This window comes from Mirounga leonina, unplaced genomic scaffold, assembly GCF_011800145.1.
Source record: "Mirounga leonina isolate KUSES-001 unplaced genomic scaffold, KU_Mleo_1.0 Mir_125, whole genome shotgun sequence".
Lineage (NCBI taxonomy): Eukaryota > Metazoa > Chordata > Mammalia > Carnivora > Phocidae > Mirounga > Mirounga leonina.
In genome coordinates this window covers 29,527,188-29,554,312 of record NW_023270305.1, presented here as the reverse complement: position 1 = coordinate 29,554,312, position 27,125 = coordinate 29,527,188, and the positions used below count along the sequence as shown (strand labels likewise).

At 37.1% G+C, this 27,125-nt stretch overlaps 1 protein-coding gene across 2 annotated transcripts in view; it reads right to left on the bottom strand.

Moving 5' to 3' along the window:
• The window catches only part of ZC3H6 (zinc finger CCCH-type containing 6), a 63,867-nt gene that overhangs the window by 28,345 nt on the left and 8,397 nt on the right, over positions 1–27,125 (bottom strand). For both annotated transcript variants that reach the window (XM_035001060.1, XM_035001061.1), the window contains 2 exons: positions 10,519–10,699; positions 2,406–2,528 (listed from right to left, as the gene is read on the bottom strand). In XM_035001060.1, coding sequence (XP_034856951.1) covers positions 2,406–2,528; positions 10,519–10,699 — 304 coding nt within the window. The remainder of the gene's footprint in view (positions 1–2,405; positions 2,529–10,518; positions 10,700–27,125) is intronic.

Here is a 27,125-nt window from a genome sequence, read left to right as displayed (position 1 = left end):
AGCCCCCATAGAAGGCTATATATTTATTAAAATACTTCTGCCACTGTTTTAAAATATTGTTTACCTCCTTTTCTGGAATAACTTTTAGTGACAGCTTATGAATCAAGAGCTTTTATAAATCTCATTATTTGATATTTTCAAATGCTTTGCTATCTGAAACAGTAACGATCATTCTGAGCATTTTTTCATTGTTTGGAATAGTCTCTAAACAACTTTTGATTATTTCTAAAACATAAATCTACCTGCAAATTATGAAATTTAGGTATCAGTGTTTGATATATTTAAAAATTTTGTCATTAGTAATGAATAACTGTTAGTGTTCTGAGAAATGGCAGCTCCATTTACTCCAAAATCAGCAGACACACTGAATATACAGATACGTTCACTTAACTCGACAAAATTATTAACTAGAGTATAATTCTTTTCAAATTTTAATAGAAGATATTATAATAAACTTCATTTATTCAATAATTACTTACTGAGCAACTTCAGCTATAAAGAAGGCAATAGAGAAACAGAAGGCAATGAAAGAACTCTAACACACAGAGTATTTTGTTTTCTAAGCTCATAAGAGATTAGGAACATCAAATTAGGAAAAAGAATAGAACTCTGTAGACAAGCATATTGACAGACTGGCAGAAACCAGAACTCAGAAAGTCTGTGGTTTTTCAGATAGGTGCACACTGATCTGAATACTCCCCAGTGTTCCTGAGAGCATCAAGATTTTTCTAGCACAAAAGACTATTTACACTGCAGACTGTTCATACAGTGCAACATGCCCGAGAAAGATATAAAGTATATCATGTTCTTTTAATTTTTTTTCTATTTAAAACACTTCAAATAATTTTTTGCACTTAAAGAGGTAGATGTCACAAAATTCATATGTGAAAGCCCTAACCCCCAATACCTCAGAATGTGACTGTATTTGGAGATAGGGCCTTTAAAGAGGTAATTAAGTTAAAATGAGGTCGCTAGGGTGGGCCTTGATCTAATCTGACTGATGTCCTTATAAGAGGAAATTTGGACACACAGAGAGACCCTGCGGGTGTACATGCATAGCAGAATGACCATTTGAGGACAAAGCAGCAAGACAGTAGCCAACTACAAGCCAGGGAGAAAGGGCTAAACAGATCTTTCCCTTATGGTCCTCAGAGGCTACCAACCCTGCTGGCATCTTGATCTGCACTTATAGCCTCCAGACTACTAGAAAATAAACTTTTGTTGTTTAAACCACTAGTCTGTAGTATTTTGTTATGATAGCCCTAGCAATCTAATATATGATGTATGATTTTCAAAGATTAAAATTTATAGCATACATCTGCATGTCTCTTTTTCTATATTGAAAAATATAAAACATTTTTTCAAAATATCAGAAGGCAAAGAATAAAACTGAAAATTTCATTTTTCCCCTTAAAAGGCAATACCTCAGGGGTGCCTGGGTGGCTCAGTCAGTTAAGCATCTGCCTTCAGCTCAGGTCCTGGGATCAGTCCCAAGTTGGCTCCCTGCTCACTGGGGAGTCTGCTTCTCCCTCTACCCTTCCCCCCTGCCCCGCTTGTGCTCTCTCACTCTCTCAAATAAATAAAATCTTAAAAAAAAAAAAAAAAGGCAATACCTCAAAACCACAGTGAGAGGTCATTTCACACATATTAGGAAGGCTATTATAAAAAAAAATAATAATAAAACCCAAAGCAAAATAAAGCAAAAAAGCCCCAGAAAATAACAAGTTTGGCAAGGATGTGGAGAAACTGGAAAACCTCATGTATTGTGGTGGGAATGTAAAATGGTGCAGCCATTATGGGAACCATTTTGGCAGTTCCTCAGAAAATTAAACACAGAATTACTATCTGATCCAGCAATTCCACTCTTAGGTATATATTACAAGGAACTGAAAGCAGGGTCTCAAAGAAATATTACCCACCCATGTTCATAAGGAGCATTATCACAATAGCCAAATGGTGGAAGCAATCCATCTGTCCAACAACAGAGGAATATACAAAATATGGTATATACATACAATGGAATATTATCCAGCCTTAAAAACGAATGAAACTCTGATACATGCTAGATGAACCTTCAAAAAATTATGATAAATGAAATAAGCTAGACAGAAAAAGACAAATACAGTATTATTCCACCTATATGCCTATAGAGTAGGCAAATTCATAGAGACAAAGTAGAATAGTGGTTACCAGGGGCTGGTGGGGAGGGGGAAGTGAGGTGTTATCATTTAATGGGTACACAGGTTCTGTTTGGGATGATGAAAAATTCTGGAAAAGGATAGTGGTGATGGTTGCACAACACTGTGAATATACTTAATGCCACTGAATTGTATGTTGAAAAATGGTTAAAATGGCAAATTTTATGCTGTGTATATTTGATCACAATTGTTTTAAAAAGGCAATACCTGAGAAAATGGAATGTCATAATCCCTGTAGAAACTAGCTCTTTTTTTGTGGGAACTTTCTGTATGTTCGACATCTGAATCAAGGCTGTAGTCTGAACTATCATCACTAGATGGAGAATTATGCTAAAAGAAAGGAAAAAACAAATAGTTACACTTGCAAAAGGAAAAAAAATTAACTAGTAATTATATAGGCTTGTTTCAGTCAGAAGTGCCAACCAGTAGATTGTATTATCCTAGTAGGTTCTGAAGTATTAACCAAAAAAATCCTTGCTCCAAAGGCCACCACCACCTCAACTTCTCTAAAATTTTCTGAGGAAAAGTATATCTTCTCCTCTTCTTAAGGATTTAATGGCAGTATTCTCATCATCATCCCTGTGGTCCAAGGACTTGTGCCCCTCTATGCTTGAAAGTGATCTTAGATTTAAGTTAATCTTAAAAGAATAAAATTATGTCTTCAAAGAGGATCACAGAACATAAGTAAAGTATGAATTAATTATTTTTACCTAAAATGGTTTTAGAATTCTTATTCTTTTGCATAAGTACCAAAAGCTAAAAGATACCCAAACACACCAAATTATAAATGTGAAATAAATCCAACTCACAAAATTGAAAAAAAGTGAAATAGAAACCACAAGTAACTGATAATGATTAGCAAATATTAAGAGTAAGCTTTTTAGGGGCACCTGGGTGGCTCAGTCGTTAAGCATCTGCCTTCGGCTCAGGTCATGATCCCAGGGTCCTGGGATCAAGCCCCGCATCAGGCTCCCTGCTCGGCAGGAGGCCTGCTTCTCCCTCTCCCACTCCCTCTGTTTGTGTTCCCTCTCTCGCTATGTCTCTGTCAAATAAATAAATAAAATCTTAAAAAAAAAAAAAAGAGTAAGCTTTTTAAAGTATGAGTGTGCTTCTTAAAAAAAAAGTCACCATATCTCCATTGAGTCAAAATAATTACTTTCTCAGGTTAAGCACTCTTTTTAAAGACTTCTTAAAGTTCTTATCAGTGAAAATACTGACTCAGTAAAAATTTGCTGAACTAAATTGAACTCTGATATTTTCACAGAAGGATGTTTTCCTCCATTCTTAAAGGCTCTTTTAAGAAAGACAAACTTTTCCTCTACTTCTTCTTAAATGTTTTCAGGTTTAGTTTTGTGGTGGTGTTATTTTTGCTGATTTGATAGGTGATATGAAGAAATATTTTTATAATTATGCTATGAAATGCTTCAAACTTATTTATTTAACATCTGTTGGTCAGGGTTTGAAATAAATATTGCCCATTTCTTTTTTCTTTCTTAAGTAGGCTCCAAGCCCAACGCAGGGCTTGAACTCATGACTACCAACTGAGCTGGCCAGGCACCCCTAAACATTGTCTATTCAGAAGCCAAGTTTGCTAAGTCTCTAGCAGAAGTCAGCTCCAGCTCAAAGGAAAACTTTTCACTTGAAGATCACTAAAGGGATAAGACTTGATTAGGAAGAGCTCAAATGAAGACACTGAACTGCTTCAGGAAAAACCACCAGAGAAGAGAAGGTTCTGCTTAAGGGAGAAGTTTCTTCAGACTATTCCAAAACAGTGAGGCTAAAAAAATATATAGACTTTAAGAAGCCATTAAGACTATTATCAAAAAATATGTATGTGTGACGGGGCACCTGGGTAGCTCAGTCGGCTAAGCGTCCCAACTCTTGGTTTTGGCTCAGGTCATGATCTCAGGGTTGTGAGATCGAGTTCCACATGGGGCTCCGTGCTCAGTGAGGAGTCGGCTTGAGATTCTGTCTCTCCCTCTGCCCCTCCCCCTGCTCTTGTATGGGCTCTTTCTCTCTAAAATTAATTAATTAATTAATTAATTAATTAATTAATTAAATCTTTAAAAAAAGTAGTAATTATTAACCTGAAATTAGCAATTGGACTATATTAAAAATAGCTAGTAAATAGGTCAGAAGAGATAGTATATCACTTCTGAGATTAGGTTATAAAAAAGACTAGAGCTTTCATCTTGGGTGCTTTCTCTTGTTCTCTCTCACTCATGGTTCCCCTGCTTTGGGGGAAGCCAGATAACATCATGAGGACACTGAGGCAGTCTGTAGAGATGTCCACACGGTGAGGAACTGAGGCCTGCCAAGAGCCACGTGAGTGAACATGGAAAAGAATACTGCCTCAGTCAAGCTTTGAGATGACTGCAACCCCACGAGAAAAGCTGAGCCGGAATCACCTGGTTAAGCTGCACCCATATTCCTGACCCACAAAAACTGGGAAATCAATCTTTATTCTTTTAAGTTTCTAAGTTTGGGGTAATGTTGTGCAGCAACAGTTAACTAATAAGATTCTGGTGTCTGGAAATGCTGTGCTTCCACAAGAAATATCTAAAAGGTAGGAGGGGTTTTGGAAACAGGCAGTGGATAGAAACTGGAAGGACTTTAAGGAGAGTATTTGTGAAAGTCTAAATTAACTCAAATGAGGGGTGCCTGGCTAGCTCAGTTGGTGGAGTATGCAACTCTAAATCTCCAGGTCGTGAGTTCAAGCCCCATACTGGGTGTAGAGATACAAAAAATAATAATTAAAAAAATGGGTTAGACAACCAACTCTTGGTTTTCTCTTGAGTCATGATTTCATAGGTCATGAGATCGAGCCCTGCGTTCAGGCTCCATGCTCAGCAGGGAGTCTGCTTGGGCTTCTCTCTCTCCCTTTGCCCCTCCCCCAACTCGTGCTCTCTCTCTCTCTCTCTCTCTCTCTCTCAAATACATAAATCTTTAAATAAATAAATAAATAAGTTGCCTTGAATTACTGTTAGTAAAATTCTGAACTTTGAGGCAACTTAAAGGAAAGTGGGATATCTTATTAAAACTGGAAGAATGGAAATCCTCATTATGCAGTGGCAGAAAGTTGAACAAAAACAGCTACATTCGGTAACATGGAAACTAGAAAATGTGTCTAGTGAACTAAGTGATCTAGTTAAGATTTTCAAGAAAAATGTTGAAAGTATGTATCTGCCAAAGAAGATAGACAAAGAAAAGGCTGTTAAAAAGGAGATGGGACTTGATGGTTTTGAAAGTTCTTAGCTTCAACATATCAAATTTTATTTTTGCTTTTCCCTTTTTTCTTTTCTTCTTTTTTTTTTTTAAAGATTTTATTTATTTATTTGACAGAGACAGAGACAGCGAGAGCAGGAACACAAGCAGGGGGAGTGGGAGAGGGAGAAGCAGGCTTCCCACAGAGCAGGGAGCCCGATGTGGGGCTTGATCCTAGGACTCTGGGATCATGACCTGAGCCGAAGGCAGTCGCTTAACCAACTGAGCCACCCAGGCGCCCTCTTTTCTTTTTTTCTTAAGTAAGCTCCACACCCAACATGGAGCTCAAACTCACACCCCAAGATGAAGAGTCTCATGTTCCACCCACTGAGCCAGCCAGGTGCCCCCTTTTTCTTGATTAGTCTGGCTAATGATTTATATATATTGTTGATCTTTTTTTTAATAGCTACTGGTTTTTCATTCTAGTTCATTAAGTTCTGTTTGTAACTTAATTAAAAGTCCTTCCTTTTTGTTTTTGTTTTGATTGGCTACTTTTCTAGCCTAGCAATAATAGCAGTAATAAATACTGCAATACTCTAATTTTTCTCCTGATAACCGCTTCAGCTATATTCTGTTGGTACTTACATATCGGGATTTTATCATTTTCACGAAATTCTGCAGTTTTAATGTTTCCCCTGTGTTCCACAGGCTATTTATAGCAGGTATTTGAATTACAAAGCAAAAAGACATTTTGTTTTTTATCTTTATTAGTAATATCTAATTTTATTGTATTGTAGTTTGACATTGCTCTTTGTAACACTTCCACTCTATCAAAGTAATTAGAGCTTATAAGGCCTACTGTATGGCCGTAAAGATGAGAGGAAGCTGTATTCTCAGGATTCAGAGCTCACTACATAATCTCTCTTTAATATCCTAACCACCTTTTCATCCACTTGATTGATCTCTTTGGGTTAAGAGAGGCATACTGGTATATCTCCTGTTATTAGTGTATTCCTATTTCTTCTTGCAGTTCCTATAGTTCTTGCTTTATAAAAGTTGCTGTTTTGGGGGATATAAAATATTAATAATTTATACTTCATTGTGAATTATAGCCTTTAACATCACAAAATATCCTTGTTTCTTTCAATGCCATTTTGACCTAATTTTGACTTTTTCAGATATCAACATTATGACTTTTTTTTTTTTTAAGATTTTATTTATTTGTTTGAGAGAGAGAGACAGAAAGAGAGCATGAGCAGGGGGTAAGGGCAGAGGGAGAGGGATAAGTAGACTCCCCACTGAGCAGGGAGCCCGACGGAGGGCTTGATCCCAGGACCCCAAGATCATGACCTGAGCCGAAGGCAGATGCATAACCATCTGAGCCACCCAGGTGCCCCACATTATGACTTCTGCCTTTTCTTTCTTTGCATTTGCCTGCATAGCTTTACCCATTTTTTAAATCTTTCTATTATACACAGCTTAGAGTTGGATTTTGCATTGTTGGGGAGTATACCTTTTGGTATTTAGAAAGGTTTGCATTTATGTATGTATGTATGTATGTATCTTTCTATCTATTTATACGTAGGCTCCATTCCCAGAGTGGAACCCAACATGGGGCTTGAACTCACGACCCTGAGATCAAGACCTGAGCTGAGATCAAGAGTTGGACACTTGGGATGCCTGCGTGGCTCAGTCAATTAAACATCTGCCTTCAGCTTAGGTTATGATGCCAGGGTCCTGGGATCGAGTCCCACACTGGGGGTCTTGCTCAGCAGGGAGCCTGCTTCTTCCTCTGCCTTCCCCTCCCCCTGCTTGCTCAGTCTCTCTCTCTCTCTGACAAATAAATAAAATCTTTAAAAAAAAGAAAAAAGAGTCAGACGCTCAACCAACTGAGCCACCCAGGTGTCCCTCCATTATTTCTTTTGTACAACCTTTTTCCAATAACCTTGGTCCCTGTCCCTTCTTTGCATACTATTTCTTTACTAACAGGACCAATACTGAAGTTCAGCAGTAACCTCTTCTCCTTTCTTTTTCATTCTCAGGATAACAATGTGAAGCAACATCTTTTTACTCTGAGTTAATAACTATAAGGCAATCAGTAAGCTTATCCTGCTTGCCATATACTCTTCTGCTTTTCCTGGTATTTTTTATAGTTGTAATGTTCAGATACATAATACACTGCTCCTCTTATCCATCATTTAGTCTTAGTTTTACAAGGAAATATGTATGTGTATATAGATGCCTCTCTCTCAACTAGTCATTCTGGTTATCTAAACTTGTTCTCTAGTAGAGTTTACAGGAAGGCTCATGATAACAATATTTCCTGAGTTCTATCATATATATATTTTTGACAACTTTGTATCAGAAGGTCAGTATTTAGCTGGATATAAAATTCTTGGCCCACATCTTATTTAAATATGTCATTCCAGGGGCGCCTGGCTGGCTCAGTCGGTTAAGCATCTGCCTTTGGCTCAGGCCATGATCCCAGGGTCCTGGGATCAAGCCCCATGTAGAGCTCCCTGCTCAGTGGGAGAGTCTGCTTCTCCCTCTCCCTCTGCTCCTCCCCCCACTCGTGCTCTCTCTCACTCTACTCTCTCTCAAATCAAATCTTTAAAAAAAATATGTCATTCCATTATCTTCCGGCATAAAATATTTATATCAAAAATTTTTATATAAACCTGATTCTCTTTTCCTATAAGGGACTTCGTCTTTTTGCCCAGATGACCAAAGGATATTTCCTACAAAACTGTATTTATGCTGTTTGATCATAGCTTATATTACTTTCTTAAATTTTTTTATCATTTTGAAATATTAGGTTAGATATTTTATATGTTTTATGGGAATTATTTCTCTTCTGGAATAATATTATTCTCTCCATTATTCCCTTTTTAAAAAATTTTTTTTGAAGATTTTTTTTTATTTCTTTGAGTTAGAGCAAGAGAGAGAGCACTAGCAGGCTGAAGGGGCAGAGGGAGCCTGGGAGCCTGCTCAGGGCTCGATCCCAAGACCTGGAGCTCATGACCCAAGCCGAAGGGAGATGCTTAACTGACTGAGCCACCCAGGTGCCCCTCTTTTTTTTTTTTTTTTAAATAATAATTTACGTGGAATGTGATCGTGGTCCTATCTTGTTTTCTAGGGTTATTTCTTCCATTGTTTGCATGAAGTATTAATAAATATGGTTATGTATCTTCTCAAATATGCTTTGCTTGCTCCCTTCCCTCATTTTTAAATCTATTTCTTTCCTTGCCCAGCCCTAGTATGCTTGTCCTTTCAGTTTAGATTCTTTTTTTTTTTTTTTAAGATTTTATTTATTTATTTGACAGAGATAGCAAGAACAGGAACACAGCAGCGGGAGTGGGAGAGGGAGAGCAAGCTTCCCGCCAAGGAGGGAGCCCGATGTGGGACTCTATCTCAGGACCCTGGGATCATGATCTGAGCCGAAGGCAGATGCTTAATGACTGAGCCACCCAGGCGCCCCTCAGTTTAGATTCTAATGATAGCAGTTATATTCTCAGTGTTGGGACTCTGTCTGAGAAGAGGGATTTGGTTGATTAGTATCAGGAGTTCATCAGGCCCAGACCATTCAAGCACCATCCAAATTCATGTGGTCACTTTACATTCACATGTGAATTGAAACTAGTAAAGTTTCCTCTCATTTTCTGCTGCTGTTCTCAGACTGGTCCATGGACTTTCCACATGGAGTCAGAACTCCTCCATCTGAGAGGAGTACCTGTTGGCAATTTGTTTTCTGGAAGTCCCATTACCTTCCCTCTGCCTCAGTATGCACAGTTGCTGATCCTATACAGGTCTTGGTGCTGTCTATGGTTTGGCCTTATCCATTTATGTTTTTAAGGTTTGTGGGAATAACTTGTTACTTCATTTTTTGGTAGATGTTGCCAATGAGTTTTTGATTTTGCTATCCTTATTGCTCTATTTTTACAGGGGAGTTTCAAAAACTACCCCACCACAGATGCCAACTTTCCCCTGAGTTCTCTGTCAGAGAGATGTCCCTTCTTCCCTATCCCAAACTACATTATTCTCTATGCAGCACCCTACTTTTTTTTCTTTTTTTTTTTCTTTTTTTTTTTTTAAAGATTTTATTTATTTATTTGACAGAGAGAGAGAGCACATGAGGGGGGGGGGTCAGAGGGAGAAGCAGACTCCCCGCCAAGCAGGGAGCCCGATGCGGGACTCGATCCAGGGACTCCAGGATCATGACCTGAGCCGAAGGCAGTCGCCTAACCAACTGAGCCACCCAGGCGCCCCCTACTTTTTTTTCTTGATGACATTTGTTTTTCATTTGTTTATTGCCTTCTCTTTCCCATTTCAATGTAATCTCTGTTAGAGACTGTTTCACTCATTACTATAACCCTAGCATAGGGCACAGAGATTTCCATAACAAGCACATGAAAATACATATGAATGAATAAATAAACAGACAATGCCAATGCTACTAATCTATATCGGTAGAGAATAAAACTTTCTTTAATCTTTTATCATTCTTGCATATAATTCCATTAGTTAAAAAGATTTATTTTAGGGATGCCTGGGTGGCTCAGTCAGTTAAACGTCTGCCTTCAGCTCAGGTCATGATCCCAGGGTCCTGGAATCGAGTCCTGCATCGGGGTCCTTGCCCAGCGAGGAGCCTGCTTCTCCCTCTGCCTGCAGCTCCCCCTGCTTGCGCTCTCTCTCTGACAAATAAATAAATAAAATCTTTAAAAATAAAAGATTTATTTTAACTTGCATTAAAAGTTACCTTGATTAATTTTTAAATTTTTGAGATAATTCATATAATTTTTATGTTCAGAAAATTAATCACATAAATAAAAATATCTAATCAACAAGTTGTTTTTTGGGGGGTGGAAGGGCAGAGGGAGAGAGAGAATCTTAAGCAGGCTCCATGCCCAGTGAGAAGCCTGACACAGGGCTCAATCTCACGCCCCAAGATCATGACCTGAGCTGAAATCCAGTCACACACTTAACTGACTGAGACACCCAGGCACCCCTCTAAACAATGTTTTATAATAAAATAAGCAATAATTTATACTTTCTAATTTTCAGTATTTTATATTTCATACAAATTTACTAAAAGAATTCAAAGTAGATTCTAGCTAACCTTATGTTTTTCACGTTTTCTCCTTTTGGATTTTTTCTTCTCTCTTTCTTTCTTGTGTTTTTTCCTTGATTTTCTATAGGCTTTTTCATTTTTCTGTTTTTCATCCTCTTTTGCTTCCTGTTCTTGTGTTTCTTCGAGTCCTGCATCATCTATTTCACCATCTTCTAATTCGCCATCTTCTCTGTAGAAAACAATGACATTTTTATTTTCAAATGTTATTCAAAAATGAGTCTTATAAAAACATTTCCAAAAGAAAAAAAAGCACATGCCAAGAATTTAGGTTATATTCATTTAGATCAGGGATGGCAAACTTCTCCTGTAAAGGGCCAGGTAGTATATTTACAGGCCACATACGGTTTCTGTTGCAAATTCTTCTCCCTTTTTGGGGAACAATCCTTCAAAAATGTAAGAACCAGTCTTAGCAGCAAAAATTTGCCAACCTCTGATTTGGATTAAGATCACTGACGCTCGGGCTCAGTTGGTTAAGCGACTGCCTTCGGCTCAGGTCATGATCCTGGAGTCCCTGGATCGAGTCCCGCAACAGGCTCCCTGCTCAGCAGGGAGTCTGCTTCTCCCTCTCCCGCTCCTCCCTCTTGTGCTCTCTCTCTCTCTCTGACTCTCTCTCTCAAATAAATAAATAAAATCTTTAAAAAAAAAAAAAGATCACTGACGCTCACCAAATGAATGAATGTATGCATGAATGCAGTGTTATTCCATGGTATTACAGCAGTTACCTTCTACTAAATCACCTTTTAAAAAAAAGTTAAACTAAAACATTTTAGTAAGTAAACATTCTTACTACAGGACGGAATTTTTAACTTAGTGTCATGTAAACAATGATAATTAGCTTTAAAATAAAAGTAATCTGTATTAATTCTCACCATCAAAGTAAACTTCAATAAGAAAACAGATTTCAATAGGCAGATAAAGAGCAAAACCTGAGCTACAGAAGAATCATAAATTAAACTTGAATCTGCAAAAAATATTCATAGTAAAATCATAAATTGAATTCCACTTTCCAAATACTAATATGTTTGCTATAATGGAGACCAAACTAGAAACAAACTTTTATATTGTTTATGACCTTTTTATACTTATAGAACCCAAAATATTCATTAATAGTATTTTAAAGGCAAATTAAACAATGATCTATCTACATAAGAAGATAAGTATATAAAATAAGTTTGGCATTTAATCATGTTTCCATACAGTTTGAAAAAATGCAAGCTGCTATAAATAGTACGGAAAGACAAATGTCTGTATGACTGGAAGCAAATGAGAAGCAACCAAACTATGGTGTGTGCATTACAAAGATACTTTAAAGTTACTAGGGATATGTGATTTCTAAAATGCAAAACTGATCATGTCACTCTCCTGCTCAAAATCTTCAATGATGATGTGATGTCTCAAATTTGCTTCAGAACTATCCACTGGGGGAGGAAGGAAGTGGTATCAACAAGATTGGTCATGAGCTGGTAATTGCTCAAACTGTGGGATGTGTAGGTGTTTGAAGTCTTCCATAATAAAAGGACAGTACCAGTGATTCCTTTCTGACCTGAGGATGACATCAGAACTCTGTGATATTACCAAAAGGTCCTTTATAATTGAGTCCCTGCTTCCCAGCTACTTTCAATTTCTCACATCTCCAAGCTTTAAACATTGCCTTAAAAACTCTCATTGTCGGGGTGCCTGGGTGGCTCAGACAGTTAAGCGTCTGCCTTCGGCTCAGGTCATGGTGGTCCTGGGATCGAGCCCTGCACCAGGCTCCCTGCTGAGCAGGGAGCCTGCTTCTCCTTCTCCCTCTGCCTGCTGCTTCCCCTGCTTGTGCACTCTCTGTCAAAAATAAACAAAATCTTTAAAAAAAAAAAAAAAAACAAAAACTCTCATTGTCCGCTCCTCTCAACACCCACCCTCCACTTCCTTCACCTGGCTAATTCCATTTTGTTCTATTGGACCCAGGTCAGATGTCATTTCCTCTGAGATGCTTCCACTGACTACCCAGGTTTAGGTGAGATGCTTCACCCTAAGTACTGTCCTAATAATTCTCCTTTCTTTATCACTACACTCCATGCATTATGTTCAAATAACTTGAACATATTGGTTGGGGAAAGTAGGATGTGATTGCGTCTTTCATAGCTGTATCTCTAACCCCTAGGATGGTTCCCTACTGTTCACTGAATGAATGAATGTATAATATCCGTAACTCTTGCATTATAGAACAGGCACAATACCACCCAAAATTGGCAGTGAAGTCAATGTTATTTTCCCCCAATTTCTATTATAAGATCAAAGAGGTATATATCCATTTAGGCAGACTTAAAAATTTCTTGTGAGGCAGGGTTGGCATTCTGGCTGTTTTAACAAAAACGTTCTGAACTTTTTTAACACTACAAAACCTGAAGTGCCAAGAAAAATGAGTGCATATATTCACCAAAAGATAAGCACAAGAATGTTCTTTGCAACTTTAGTCACAATAGTAAAAAACTGTTAGCCCAAATCACCATCAACAGGTGAACAGATAAATTGTGCTTTATTTATATAATGAAATACTATAAAGCAAAAAAAATAGCCACTGCTACACACAATATGGATGAATCTTATAGACACAATTATGAGTAAAAGAAGCTAGACACAAGAGAGTATTATTTGATTCCATTTATATGTATTTCAAGAAGAGGCAAAACTAACCTATTGTGACAGAAGTCAAAATAGTGATTACCTCTTGGAGGGTTGTAACTGACAAAAAAGGAGTACTAAGGAATCTTCTGGGGTGTTGAAATATTTTGTATATTGATCTGTGTGGTGATCATTATATATACATACTTATGTGTAAAAAATTCATCAAGTTGTACATTTACGAATTGTGTACTTTACTGCCTATACTTACACCATAACAAAATTTAAACAGCACCAAAAAAACCTACAGACATTCACCTTTTCTTTTACCACCCTTCTCTTCCAACTTGAGCTCCTTAAAGCATAAATCTTTTTATATCTTAAAATCACTAATTCATACTTAACATTTTGACTGGAGCTATTTAACCTAAGTATTTAAGTTAAAAATGCTGCCTATGAATTTATGTCCTACTTTACATAAATTCTTTAACTGTGAAATATGGGGTGCTTATATTTGTCATTAGACAAAAAGAAATGAAAGGTATTTTACTTTTCTTTCTTCTCCCTTAGACTATTTACCATTTTAGCATTCACACAACAAACTTAAACTTGTGAATTTAAATCTGTGTATGGTTACAAGAAATAGGATAGAAAAAGGAAATAAAGAACATTGATCCCCATTTCCATGAACTGTTTACAAATGCTTTACAAAAATCAGCTTTGGGCACAAATGGAAAGCATGTATGGCATGATGGAAGAGGAGACTTCCAGGGAGGACAGCTGGCTTCTAAAGCCAGTTCTGTCACCAAAACAAAATAAAGCTATCTTGATTGAGCACCTACTAATGTATCAGATACTAATTTAGCTCTGTGAAAAATAAAAAACAGAAGAAATAATATAATTAAGAGTGCTTAGCATTCTCTAGATTTTGAATTAGCTCAACACCATTATGAAAGCTGTTTTTTACTAAACCCAAAACACTTTTTTAAATTTAATAAATCAAAAAGAGAGGCTCTCAGTTCAATTCTATATGGATGACTTTTCATTAATGTAAAATAATAGAGTGATTATATCCTTTTGAGGAAGAGGCATATTCATGTTTATGGACATGTAAACAACTGTTCAGTTGTTATTTTTAAAAGAATCTATCTCTTAGGCAAATCCATAGAGACAGAAAGTAGATTAGGGATTGCCAGGTAGATCAGAGGGAGGAATGAGGATTGACTGTCAATGGTCATGGGGTTTTTCTTTTTGGAGTGATGAAAATGTTCTAAAAAAAAAAAAGTTCTAAAATTAGAGAGTGGTAATGATTGCACAACTCTGAATATCCTAAAAGCCAATGAGTTGTATACTTTAAAAAGGTGAATTTTATTTCAATAAAGCTGTTATTTTAAAAAATAATTAAGTTTTAAAAGATTTTATCTCTAGGTTTAAATATCTACATTGCAGACAACTGGAGAAAATCATAACACACAGTGGTATTAATTAAAAACTCTGAAATGGCTCAATGCCCTCAATATTCATGATATGTTCTTATTCTGAGGTATATTTCACTAAATCCTTATAAATTGATCTGCTTCATAAAGGACTCTACTTCTCCCCATTCTGATATTGTTGCTATTAAAACAACTTAACCTGAACCATTCAGTCTTACCTCCACAGGTAGTTTCTGCTTTTTCTTTATGCTTGCCTAAAGGCTCCTGTTACAAGCTATAGATCAGAAACTGAGTCTTCTGGAAGAAACATAAAAGCCTCAATAAAATACTATACAAGTACTCCTGATAGATGATATTACAAAGATATTACTCATAAATACAAGCATCCTGGGAAAAGATGACATGATCACCAGAAAAAAGACATTTCTCAGAAGGTACCAAGTGACTGTCAGGATGTCAAGGATGCCTTTACATTCCAGAAGCAGACAACTTTATAGAAATAGGCTGCTTATCCTAAGATCAACAGAACACAAATTTCTATACTTGAAACTATTGCTTGTAACACTTTTCTTTTCATGCTTTTGTTCTAATTCACCCTGTCATTTCTCCTTTACCATGGATAATGTAGAAGAACTGCTCTGAACTGAGGCACTGGCAACCTTACATGTCTCCACCTAGCTCACACAGGCAAGGCTCAACCGTAGGCTGACCTGAGCCCCGGAAGAATGGTCCTCCAGAATACAGAAATACAGGCAGTCTTGGGAGGTGCTGCTAACAAAGCTATTTTTAACCCACCTCCATATATTCTCCTCATATGGCCACTGTTCCTCAGCCACAGGGTACCCTACCACTCATGTTGCCTGTGATTGTCTGGCCTCTTTGGTTTCAGTGTTACCCAGTGAGACAATAGACACAAGGAGCTAACACCATGGTGATCCTACATTTGTTGTCTATGTAAGTAATAAACAATTTTACTGGCTGAATTTGTCAGCATCCTTAACGGAAAACTTGCTTGCCTACTCTGGTATCTTCCCTCAACCTATATAGCTTACGTATGATCTTCTTGATAAAGACCTGACATAACTCCCCACCTTATACCTCCCAAACTAGTTATTTCTTCTCAAGGAGAACACTGTCTGGTCATATCAGGGCCATAGCAGAGCTACCTGACATGAATTTTTATGATTTTATGTTTATCCCCAAACTGGACCTTGAACATTTACATGCTAGATGGCTCATCTTACTTGTTTCAGCAAAAGTTTCTCTTTACAAATTACCAGTGGTAAAATCTGACAGATATCTACAACTTTCAAAGTGTTTTTAATCTTCATTCTTTATCCAATACATTCTTACACCCTCTGGAATGTATTTGGTTTGCAGAAATTCAGCTTATCCCTTTTTGACTATCTACAGCTATAGCAAGTTTCACTCCTCGAGCCAACCTTAGAATTTGCGAAAGCCTCAACTCAAATACAAATTCCTTCAAGAATGAGACTTGGTACAAATTTATGGGCAAAATTATAAATTCTAATTAGCCTAACATCCTCCACAGTCTTATGGCAACCCTTCCAAATTTTGCTTAACTCTATGCAAGTTATCTGTATCCCAGAGATAACTAAGAATCTCTTTCTCACTTTTTTTTACAAGTAATTCTACTTCTGTTTTTACATACGTGACCCTTCTAATCTTTATTTCCAGAATCCACAACATGCTTATTCATATTTGCCTCATCAAAACCTAACTTGCATATACAGATAACAACTATATATAAAAATATAATAATTAGACAATATTAGATATTTCCTTCCCATGTCCTTCAGGAGACTATGCTTCTGTGGGAGTGTCTGAAGGGACATTGATCTCCCTGGAGAAAAAAACAGATACTCTCTTTATGCTAGAATCATTAGGACTCTATTTTCAACTATAGAGGTCACATAACTTGAAAATGTTATCCAAAATTTGTTATTAACATTGACTGAAAAGATAATACCGCAAAGCCCCAGAGTTACAACAAACTAAAGTCATTGATCTAAGTGATTGTGGATAATAGCATAAGCTCTAGATTTCTTGCTGGCAAGCCAAGAAAAAAATATGAATTACTGCTAATACTTCCTGCTGCCCATGAAGTAATATCACAGGGAAAGTTGGCCGATCTATATTCAAACAAAAGACAACTTGGCTATCAAAAGGGGACTCAGGGGGCGCCTGGGTGGGTCAGTCAGTTAAGCCTCTGCCTTTGGCTCAGGTTGTGATCCCAGGGTCCTTGCTTGTCTCTCTCCCTCTGCCCCTCCCTCCCGCTCATGTTCTCTCTCGCTCGCTTTCTCTCTCAAATAAATAAATAAAATCTTAAAAAAAAGTGGACTCAGAAGTAAGATTCCCTTACTTTGGTCATCACTCTAAAGTGCCTTCTAGTCTCTTCTTAGAATTTAGTCATGGCTATTCTTACTTGTCTCACAGTCTCCCAATGCCTGGTCTCCAGAGTCATATATGCTTCTGCACAGCTGTTATTTCATCAGATGGTACAAAAATTCATTTTGTAACAGAAGGAAAACAAAAGTACTCTGATATTCAGTCAGGCTAAATACTAAGGCCTTTGATCACGATTCCTACAAAGATCATAACCCATACAGCAGTGAATATGTAGCATGCTGTTCTATAAGGGTAGGACTAAGGCAGTACTGTTAAAATAAAACTCTACCAAGTTCCCAGCATGTGCATATAAAAGTGCTGATCTAAAAAGAAAAAAACAAAAGTGCTGATCTTATATCTCTGAACCTAACAGACACTTTCATATCCCACCTCAGACCTCTTTATAAAGCAATCTCTACGCTTTTGTGACAGCAGAACAAAATCAAAAAGAAGAATTTCTAGTTCCCAAATGACCCAATCAGAACATAAAACCTAGAATTCCTAATATATAATAAACCTTTTCTTTTCCTCTCTTTTTCACTTTCAGCACGGAGAGACAGAGTGAACTCATTTCTTACCCAGCAAGCGGATTAACTTAGCTTCAAGAAAAAATCTGGGTGAATTTTATTATTCCTTGAATGCTATTTATAGAGCCTTTATTGATCAATATATAAAATATGTTAAAATTCTAAAGATTAAGGTGAAGCTAAGACTAAGATTAATTTACACAGGAGTATGCCAGAGATCCCTGACTAATTTTTATATGGGAGCTGCAAATTTGGCTTCAGGAAACAGGATTAGGTATAAGACAACAGTACTTCCAAGACAAAAACAGACCAGTTGCTCAAGAGAGGCATGGTTTTTTCTAGTAGTGAGATCAGAAAGAAATTTCTCCCCTGAGTCCTCATAAAGACATTATCTGATACAATGGTCAGTACTTGTCACAATGGACACTACCTTCAATAGTGTCCATACAACCAATGCAATAGTTTATCACCTAAAGCATGCCTCAATTTGAACCAAGGGCTTGCTGCCAAAATCCAATTGTGAAAAAGCAATTTTATAAGGAAACAAAGTAATATTGTCCAAGTACACAATTGTCTGATGTTCTGATTTTTTTTAAGATTCTATTTTTGTTTTTTTAAAGATTTTATTTATGTATTTGACAGAGCGAGACACAGCGAGAGAGGGAACACAAGCAGGGGGAGTAGGAGAGGGAGAAGCAGATTTCCCACAGAGCAGGGAGCCCGATGCGGGGCTCGATCCCAGGACCCTGGGATCATGACCTGAGCCAAAGGCAGACACTTAACGACTGAGCCAGCCAGGCGCCCAAGATTCTATTTTTTTAAGTAATCTCTTCACCCAGCGTGGGGCTGGAACTTACAACCCCAAGACCAAGAGTCACACCCTCAACCAACTGAGACAGCCAGCCAGGCACTCCTCTGATATTCTGATTTAATCTGGGGATGAAATCTACAACACCTAGAGCAGGGATTCTCAAAAACTGTATGTATATTAGAATTTTCTGTCCTCCCCAAAAAGAAAGGGGAGGCATTCATTTAACATGTATTTATTCACCACCTTCTCAGTGGGCATACAATGATAAACAAGAAAGACATGGTTTCTTCTCTCAAGAAGTTTTTAATCTAGTGATGGGGGAGATAGACATGAATGAAAGAATCATATAAATACATATAAAGTAACAACCATACAAGTAAATGTGGAAGGTAAATAGAGCTATGAGAGCACCCAACAGGAGAAAGTCATTTATCAGAAGGCTTTCCTTGAGGAAGTCATGAATGAACTGAGGTGAGGAGTTCCAGCCTAAGAGATAAAAGGTTGCAGAGGGACCAGTGGCAGGCAGAGATAATAGGATAGCAAAACTTCTGTGTAGAAGAACTGAGACAGAAACTGAGACAATGCCAACGTCACTGGATTATAAAGACAAAGGGAAAACTGGTTTAAAATTATGCTGGAGTGATGGGTGGTTCTAGATCATGCAGAGCTTTGACCATGTTTGGGATTTATTCTAATATAAATGAGAAAGCACTGAAGTGTTTCCAGGAAACGAGGCGATGTAATTAGATCTCCATTCTGAAAGATAACTTTGAGAGTAAAAAGCAGACCTAAAGAGGAAATAAAACAGACACAGGAAAGCAGTTAGGATGCCACTGCAATAACCAAGCAAAAATCCAAAAGAAGAATGGAACATATTTGGAGAACCTGATAACTTGACACTCTTCACTCAAAGACACACACTTTGTCAATGGATGGGAATGTTTTTTCTACAACAGTGTTGAGGCAAAAAAAAAAAAAAAAAAAATTAGCTGAAAACTACTAATATTGAGAAATTAGTAGACTATTATCGTTCAGGCAATCCTCCAGGAGTATTACAAACATTCCCATGATTTATACCTTTTAAATGTCACCTCCTTATTCCTGAGGTCATTCTTTTGAATAGGGTCAACATTTTTCTTCAAAGTAGTAAGGATATGAATGAATAATGTGTTAATCTTCAAAACACAGGAGCACATAATCCCCATCATTTCAGCCTCAAAACGTTCAAAGCAGGCATTATAATGATCTGATGGAGGTACTGAATATATCAGTAACATAATAATGAAACATCTAAATTCAAGCAATGTAACTTCCTGGTGAACCTCCCAGTATAAATTTGGTGCAGAGTACACCATGAAGTTATTAAAAGACCTAAACAAAGAAAAGGAGTCCTTAGAAGGAGACCTATGCTTTTATTTAAACACATTTTTCTGGGGCGCCTGGGTGGCTCAGTCATTAGGCGTCTGCCTTCGGCTCAGGTCATGATCCCGGGATCCTGGGATCGAGCCCCGCATCGGGCTCCCTGCTCTGCGGGGAGCCTGCTTCTCCCTCTCCCACTCCCCCTGCTTGTGTTCCCTCTCTCACTGTATCTCTCTCTGTCAAACAAATAAATAAAATCTTTAAAAAAAATAAAAAAATAAACACATTTTTCAGGAAATAAAAAGATTAAAAACAAATGAGCTATATGTTCAACTAAAGAACTTAGAAATGGGTAAACCCAGGAGAAGAATGAAAATAATAAATATAAGTACAGAAATCAACAAAATACAGAAAACAAAAGAGAACATAAATAAAACTAATGGCTATTCTTTTTTTTAAAGATTATTTATTTGAGAGAGAGAGAGAGCACATGAGAGGGGGAGGGTCAGAGGGAGAAGCAGACTCCCTGATGAGCAGGGAGCTCCAGGAGGGACTCCATCCTGGGACTCCAGGATCATGACCAGAGCAGAAGGCAGTCGCCCCTAATGGCTATTCTTTAAAGAAAGTACTAACATTCATCATTCACTAGAGTGCCAGTTTGTCTTAGTAGTCCTGCAATCAATCTCTCAAATTTAGATATTAACAAATAAAAAGCGCAAATAATTCAATTTTAGCTGTTCCTTTTCCAAAAAAGGGTAAGTTAATTTTGTTATTTTCCCCATGAAGGCCAAAATACTGCCTGGAACAGAACCTATAAAAAGCTGGGGGCCCTCAGAGGATTATGGATATGTGACTTTGAAAATTTTTTATAATTCTCAGGGGCACCTGGGTGGCTCAGTCGTTAAGTGTCTACCTTCGGCTCAGGTCATGATCCCAGGGTCCTGGGATCGAGTCCCACATCGGGCTCCCTTGCTCTGCGGGAAGCCTGCTTCTCCCTCTCCCACTCCCCCTGCTTGTGTTCCCTCTCTCGCTTTCTGTCAAATAAATAAATAAAATCTTTAAAAAAACAAAAATAAAAAAAAATAAAATAAAATATAATTCTCAGCAATTTTTAGTCCACACTTTTTATTATCTAATTCTTTCACTATTTAAGGTTATCTTCAATTCCAGCAAATGTATTTATGATCAAGTAACAGTATTTCTGAAGTAAAATAACATCTTAAATCAAATTTATGGTAAAAAAAAACAATATGATAGTTAACAATTACTGAATAATTACTATGCTGCAGACATGTTCAATCAGTTCACTTCATTTTCATGTTAACTATGAAATATGTTATCCTCATTAAACAGGTAAAGCAAGGGGCTTAACTGATTCTGCTAGTAGATGACAGAGCTAGAGCCCAAACTCGGGTCTGATTTCCAGACCCGTAATTCTTCACCATGTTGCTATAATAGCTACACACATTCGGTGTTAGGAGGAAACTGCAAATAGCCAAACCACTTAATAGAAGCTAATGTAAAGAAGATTAAGAAGCTCACCAACTGGTGGGTAGGATATGAGGGTGTTTACTGTAAACTTCTTTCAATATCTTTGCATATTTGAAACTTTTCATAATAAAATGTTGAGAAAAAGAAACTTCATCAACACACTTTTAAGTGGTATTTTAAGAGATGATACAGAGAAACTGTTAAGGTCTAAAAGTTGCATTTCTCACATGCAAAGGTAAATATGAGTTACTTCAATTCCACAGAAGTTATTTTATTTTTTAAAAGATTTTATTTGACAGAGAAAGAGAGACAGAGAAGGAGAGCACAAGCAGGCAGAGTGGCAGGCAGGAGAGGGAGAAGCAGGTTCCCCACTGAGCAGAGAGCCCGACATGGGGCTCCATCCCAGACCCCAGGATCGTGACCAGAGCCAAAAGCGGATGCTTAACCGACTGAGCCACCCAGGTGCCCCCCACAGAAGTTATTTTAATGTTTGTAAGGAAATGGCAGCCACCAGGCTAGATTAGTTGGACTGAAATATGGCACTTGGAGTTATAAGGTGCTATAAGGTTTTCTTTTTACTAAACAGTATTTTTTTAGGGGCTCAAAGGAAATTAGTCAAAAATTTTTATTGTATAGATTTTTTAAAAAGTAAAAGAATCAAATCACATAGAGCTGGAAAATAGGTTTCCCCATTCATTTCAGGGTCCCAGACAAGTTGATAAAGTAGTGGTGCAATTTAGTTGGAATGTAAATTGGTGCATCCACTGTGGAAAAGAGTATGTAGGGTCCTCAAAAAAACTGAATATAGAAATACAATCCAGTAACTCCACTACTGGGTATTTACTCAAAGAAAATGAAAACAGTAATTTGAAAAGATATATGTACCCCTATGTTTATTGCAGCATTATTTAAAATAGACGAGATATGGAAGCAACCTACGTGTCCATCACTAGATGAATAAAGAAGATGTATATATACTGATATATATATGTGTGTGTGATATGTGATATGTGTGTATACACACACACTGGAATATTACACACAATACATGTGAGATATATATATACACACAGTGGAATATTATGTGAGATACACACATACACACACACACACACAGTGGAATATTAATCAGCCCTAAAAAGAGAATAAGATCTTGCCACTTGTGATAACAGGGATGGGCACAGAGGGTATTATGCTAAGTGAAATAAGTCAGACAAATCAAATACCATATGATTTCACTTACATGCAGAATCTAAAAAATAAAACAAGCGAGCAAACAAAAAAACAGAAACAGATTCATAAATAGAAAAAACTGGTGAGTGCTAGAGTGGAGGGGGTTAAAGGAAAGGGCAAAATAAGTGAAGTGGATTAAAAGGTACAAACTTCCAGTTATAAAATAAATAAGTCATGGGGATGAAAAGTACAGCATAGAGCATATAGTCAATAATGTATAATAACATTCTATGGTGACAGATGGTGACTACACTCATTGTGATGAGCACTGAGTAATGTATAGAATTGTTGAATCACTATGTTGTACACTAATCTAACATTGTATGTCAACTGTACTTAAATAAAAAAATTTTAGAAATATATATTATCCCACTGCTTTCTGGCCTCCAGGGTTTCTGATGACTGTTTAATTCTATTTAAAAATCACTTATGTGACTTGGGAAAAAAAAAGTGGTGCAGTTTAGGTTAACAGCTTTCGTAGGATGAAAGCCTCCACATCAAAGTCAGAAGAGGCAAAGAAAAGAGAGGAATGCTAGAAGTAATGAAAACTGCTATGTTATCACTAAGGTTTGCCGTTCAATAAAAACAAAAGGGAGCTAAGCACCAATATCCAGAAAAGAGAGTCAAATACTAATGAAGTAGTTGGCTGCCAGAATAGCAATTTTCACCTAAAGTTGAAGAGGACCCAAACCAAAATCAAACAAACACCTTATTTAATAAGGACCCAGGATTCTGGCAAAGTGAACTCACCTGAACCTGTAAATTAAAGCGAGAATGTTAAACAAGAACAATAACCAAACTTGTGGCATGTTAAGACAGATTACTTAAAGAGGCATGGTAGTAAAGTAGAAGAACAAAAGCTTTTAGAGCCAGAAAGATCTGGGTTCAGATTCTGCTTCCCAGTCATATATTACCTATACTAACTTGAACCAATTATCTTGCCCCCTAATATTCAGTTTCCTTATCTACAGATAGGATCAATCAATCTACCATCACAAAGTTGTGTAAGGATTGAGATAAAGTTAGGTAATTACTTAGCACTGTTCATAATAGATAGCCCTCAACTGGTTTCCTTTTCTCTTGTGATTTACCTGAAATACATGCATTTTTTTTTTATTTAAAGATTTTATTTATTGGGCGCCTGGGTGGCTCAGTTGGTTAAGCGACTGCCTTCGGCTCAGGTCATGATCCCAGGGTCCTGGGATCGAGTCCCACATCGGGCTCCCGGCTCAGCAGGGAGCCTGCTTCTCCCTCTGACCCTCTCCTCTCTCATGCTGTTTCTCTCTCGCTCACTCTCTAATAAATAAATAAAATCTTAAAAAAAAAGAAGATTTAAAGATTTTATTTATTTATTTGACAGAGACAGAGACAGCGAGAGCAGGAACACAAGCAGGGGGAGTGGGAGAGGGAGAAGCAGGCTTCCCGCTGAGCCGGGAGCCCGATGTGGGACTCGATCCCAGGACCCTGGGATCATGACCTGAGCTGAAGGCAGTCGCTTAACCAACTGAGCCACCCAGGCGCCCGAAATACATGCATTTTAATGGAATGAGTATGGAAGATGACAGATAATTTCATAGAAATTGGGAAAGGTTACAAATCCCAAAAGCATGGATTCCAGGGGGAAATTTCCTTTATTTTCCTTCAGAGAATAACAATGAAAAATTATTTCAAACAAGTAAAAGCAGAAAAGAAACTGTGGTAGACCAAATCTGGAGTCTGTTCCTGAGGCTGTTTCTCCTTTATCCTATCATTAAGCAATACTTAGCTTAATCAGTCTGTGTGAAAGCCTCCCATATTTCCAAAGTCTCCTGGACACAAGAAAAAACAAGATGGAGTATAATACCTAGGGTTCATAGTGATTATGGTGACAACAGATATTCATGATGATCCAAAGTAATTAAGAAAAAGATAAATCAGTAATTGTCTAGTTAGTAAGAGGGGAAAGTATGCCACATATTTTATTTACAAAGAGATCCTTTGAAAATATTTATAATAAAATTAGTTTCTGCTAATATCTATTGATGCTAATTTCCCTGCCCAGTGCCAGATAGAAGAGGCATTGCTGTATATTAATCTAGGGAAATGAAGAATTTTTAAATATATCCTTGAGCTTGTATGTTTGACATCATGAAAGAAAACCATATTACTCCTCAAACATCCTTTATGCCATAAGCAGAGACAGAATATTACGGGAATAAAACAACATTGTGTACTAGCTTGCCATAGGTTTTTTTTTTTTTTTTTCCTTAAGATTTTATTTATTTGCGAGAGAGACAATGAGAGACAGAGAACATGAGAGGGAGGAGGGTCAGAGGGAGAAGCAGACTCTCTGCTGAGCAGGGAGCCCGATGCGGGACTTGATCCCAGGACTCCAGGATCATGACCTGAGCCCAAGGCAGTCGCTTAACCAACTGAGCCACCCAGGCGCCCCGCCATAGGTTTTTTTGAGACTACATTTTTTTAAATAATTTTTTTATATTTCACTTACTATCTTGGTTATCTCACTAAGCTAAAATTCATTTACTTTCATTCCCTTTCAATTTATCCTCTTGACTTAGGCTCTCCAGTATAGGCTGGAGAAACTAGAAACTCAATAGAAACAAATCTCAGCAAATAAAGTAAACAGAATTTGAAAGCTAGAAAATAATCTTCTAGGTGTCATGACATCAGAACAAAAGTTGAAAAAGTTTTGTTGGATGAATGTATAGTGAACTGGGTAAAATTGCCTACGACCCAGTAATATTCAAAAAATCCCACTTGGTCTGTTAACGTTCCTAATACGCCAAATTACTTGCTATCATATTACCTACGATATGAGGTACCAGGGCTCCAGGTTTCAGGGAGTGTTGTCAGAGTACATTTTTTTTTAAAAGACATGCCAAGGGGTGCCTGGGTGGCTCAGTTGTTAAGCGTCTGCCTTCGGCTCAGGTCATGATCCCAGGGTCCTGGGATCGAGCCCCGCATCGGGCTCCCTGCTCTGCGGGAAGCCTGTTTCTCCCTCTCCCACTCCCCCTGCTTGTGCTCCCTCTCTCACTGTGTCTCTCTGTCAAATAAATAAAAAACCTTTAAAAATAAATAAATAAATAAATAAAAGACATGCCAAAATTAGGCTTTGGCCTCAGTATCCAGCTAAAGCATGTTTCTCCATTCTGCCTTGGCCTGCTTCAAGTCATTTCTGCATCCCTGAGTATGACATGACTGGAAATTACATGATCCTTAGGTTAGTTACTATTATATCTAATCAGCATAATAGGTCATATATATTAAAAAAAGCCATGTCATCTGAATTTACTATTAGTATCTGAATATCCATTTTCAGGTATAACTTACAACAAGAATTTCCCTGTGCTTTATATATTAAAATTTTATCAATTAGATGAAGTACAAATGTACATTTATGTAAGAGAAAAATGTGCAATTAATGATTATGAAAACCATTTTATGTACAAAAGAAACTAACAATCCTCAAATAGCCAAGTAAAAAACCGGAGTAATAATATTGAGAGAGTAATTTAGCTATTGATTTTAAGGAAGAATATTATACACTGTTTGAGCTGACAAATGATTATAAAAATTTAAATGAAAAATACAAAACAGGGGCACCTCGGTGGCTAAGATGGTTAAGCATCTACCTTTGACTCAGGTCATGATCCCAGAGTCTTGGGATAGAGCCCCGCATAGGGCTCCCTGCTTGGCGGGGAGCCTGCTTCTCCCTGTCCTTCTATTGCTCCCCCTGCTTGTGCGCTCTTGCTCTGTCAAATAAAATCTTAAAAAAAAATACAAAACACAAAAATAGAAATTATGTCATGATTCTAACTTTATTCATTTATTTGGCATTCTAACATTCATAACACTACACAAAATAACTTCTAAAGAATATTTTCAATTATTTAATCCCATGAATCTTTCAAGAAAAAAAATCCTATTTGAGAATTCATATCTTTTGTAGACGAATTAAAAACAGAATGTTAGCTTTGTTACCTCCAAATTTCATGAGGAAAAAACTCTAAAGTTATGTGTAATGTAATCAATCATTTTGCTCCAGATATTTTAAAAAAATTATAAAGGAAAATGTTAGAGGAAAAAAAGTTCCCCCAACTATCTTGTGTTCCACTAATCTCATTTGAAGGTGACCCTCTATTCAGTACCAATAATGTGCATTGTAGCAATTATAGCAGTAATTTAGCAATAGGCAGTGTTGAGAAATTATTACTTCACTGGAATGTCCTATTTTTAAAAATAGACCACTAAAATTTCTAATAATAAATTATAATAACTTGAGGGATATTTCAGATTTATTCACGCATTCCAGAAATTTAATCTATGATGATGATATTAACTTTAGTCTAAGATTTGGTCAAATGTTGGTTTTCACGCTTGGGTATCTATAATTTTTAAAAAATGTATGTTTGGTAGATATGTATATACAGCCAAAATATGTATGAATTTCTTACATAAATGCATTATTCACTTCCATTTTTGTTTGCTTACATAAAACATAATTTTAAAATAGACTCCTATGTATGCCAAGGATGTAGAAAAGAAATCAACCCACAAGCTCCTTTATGAGCCAAAGAGTAGCCTTTGTAAAGAACTCAAACCCCACACACAAAGAACCAGTGATCTAATATTTTATTGTCAACTGCCAGTCATCAAGAAAAATTCAAGCAAAAGAGATGTTGGCTCTTTTGATCTCTATGCATCTTCAATAAATTCTCCTAATAG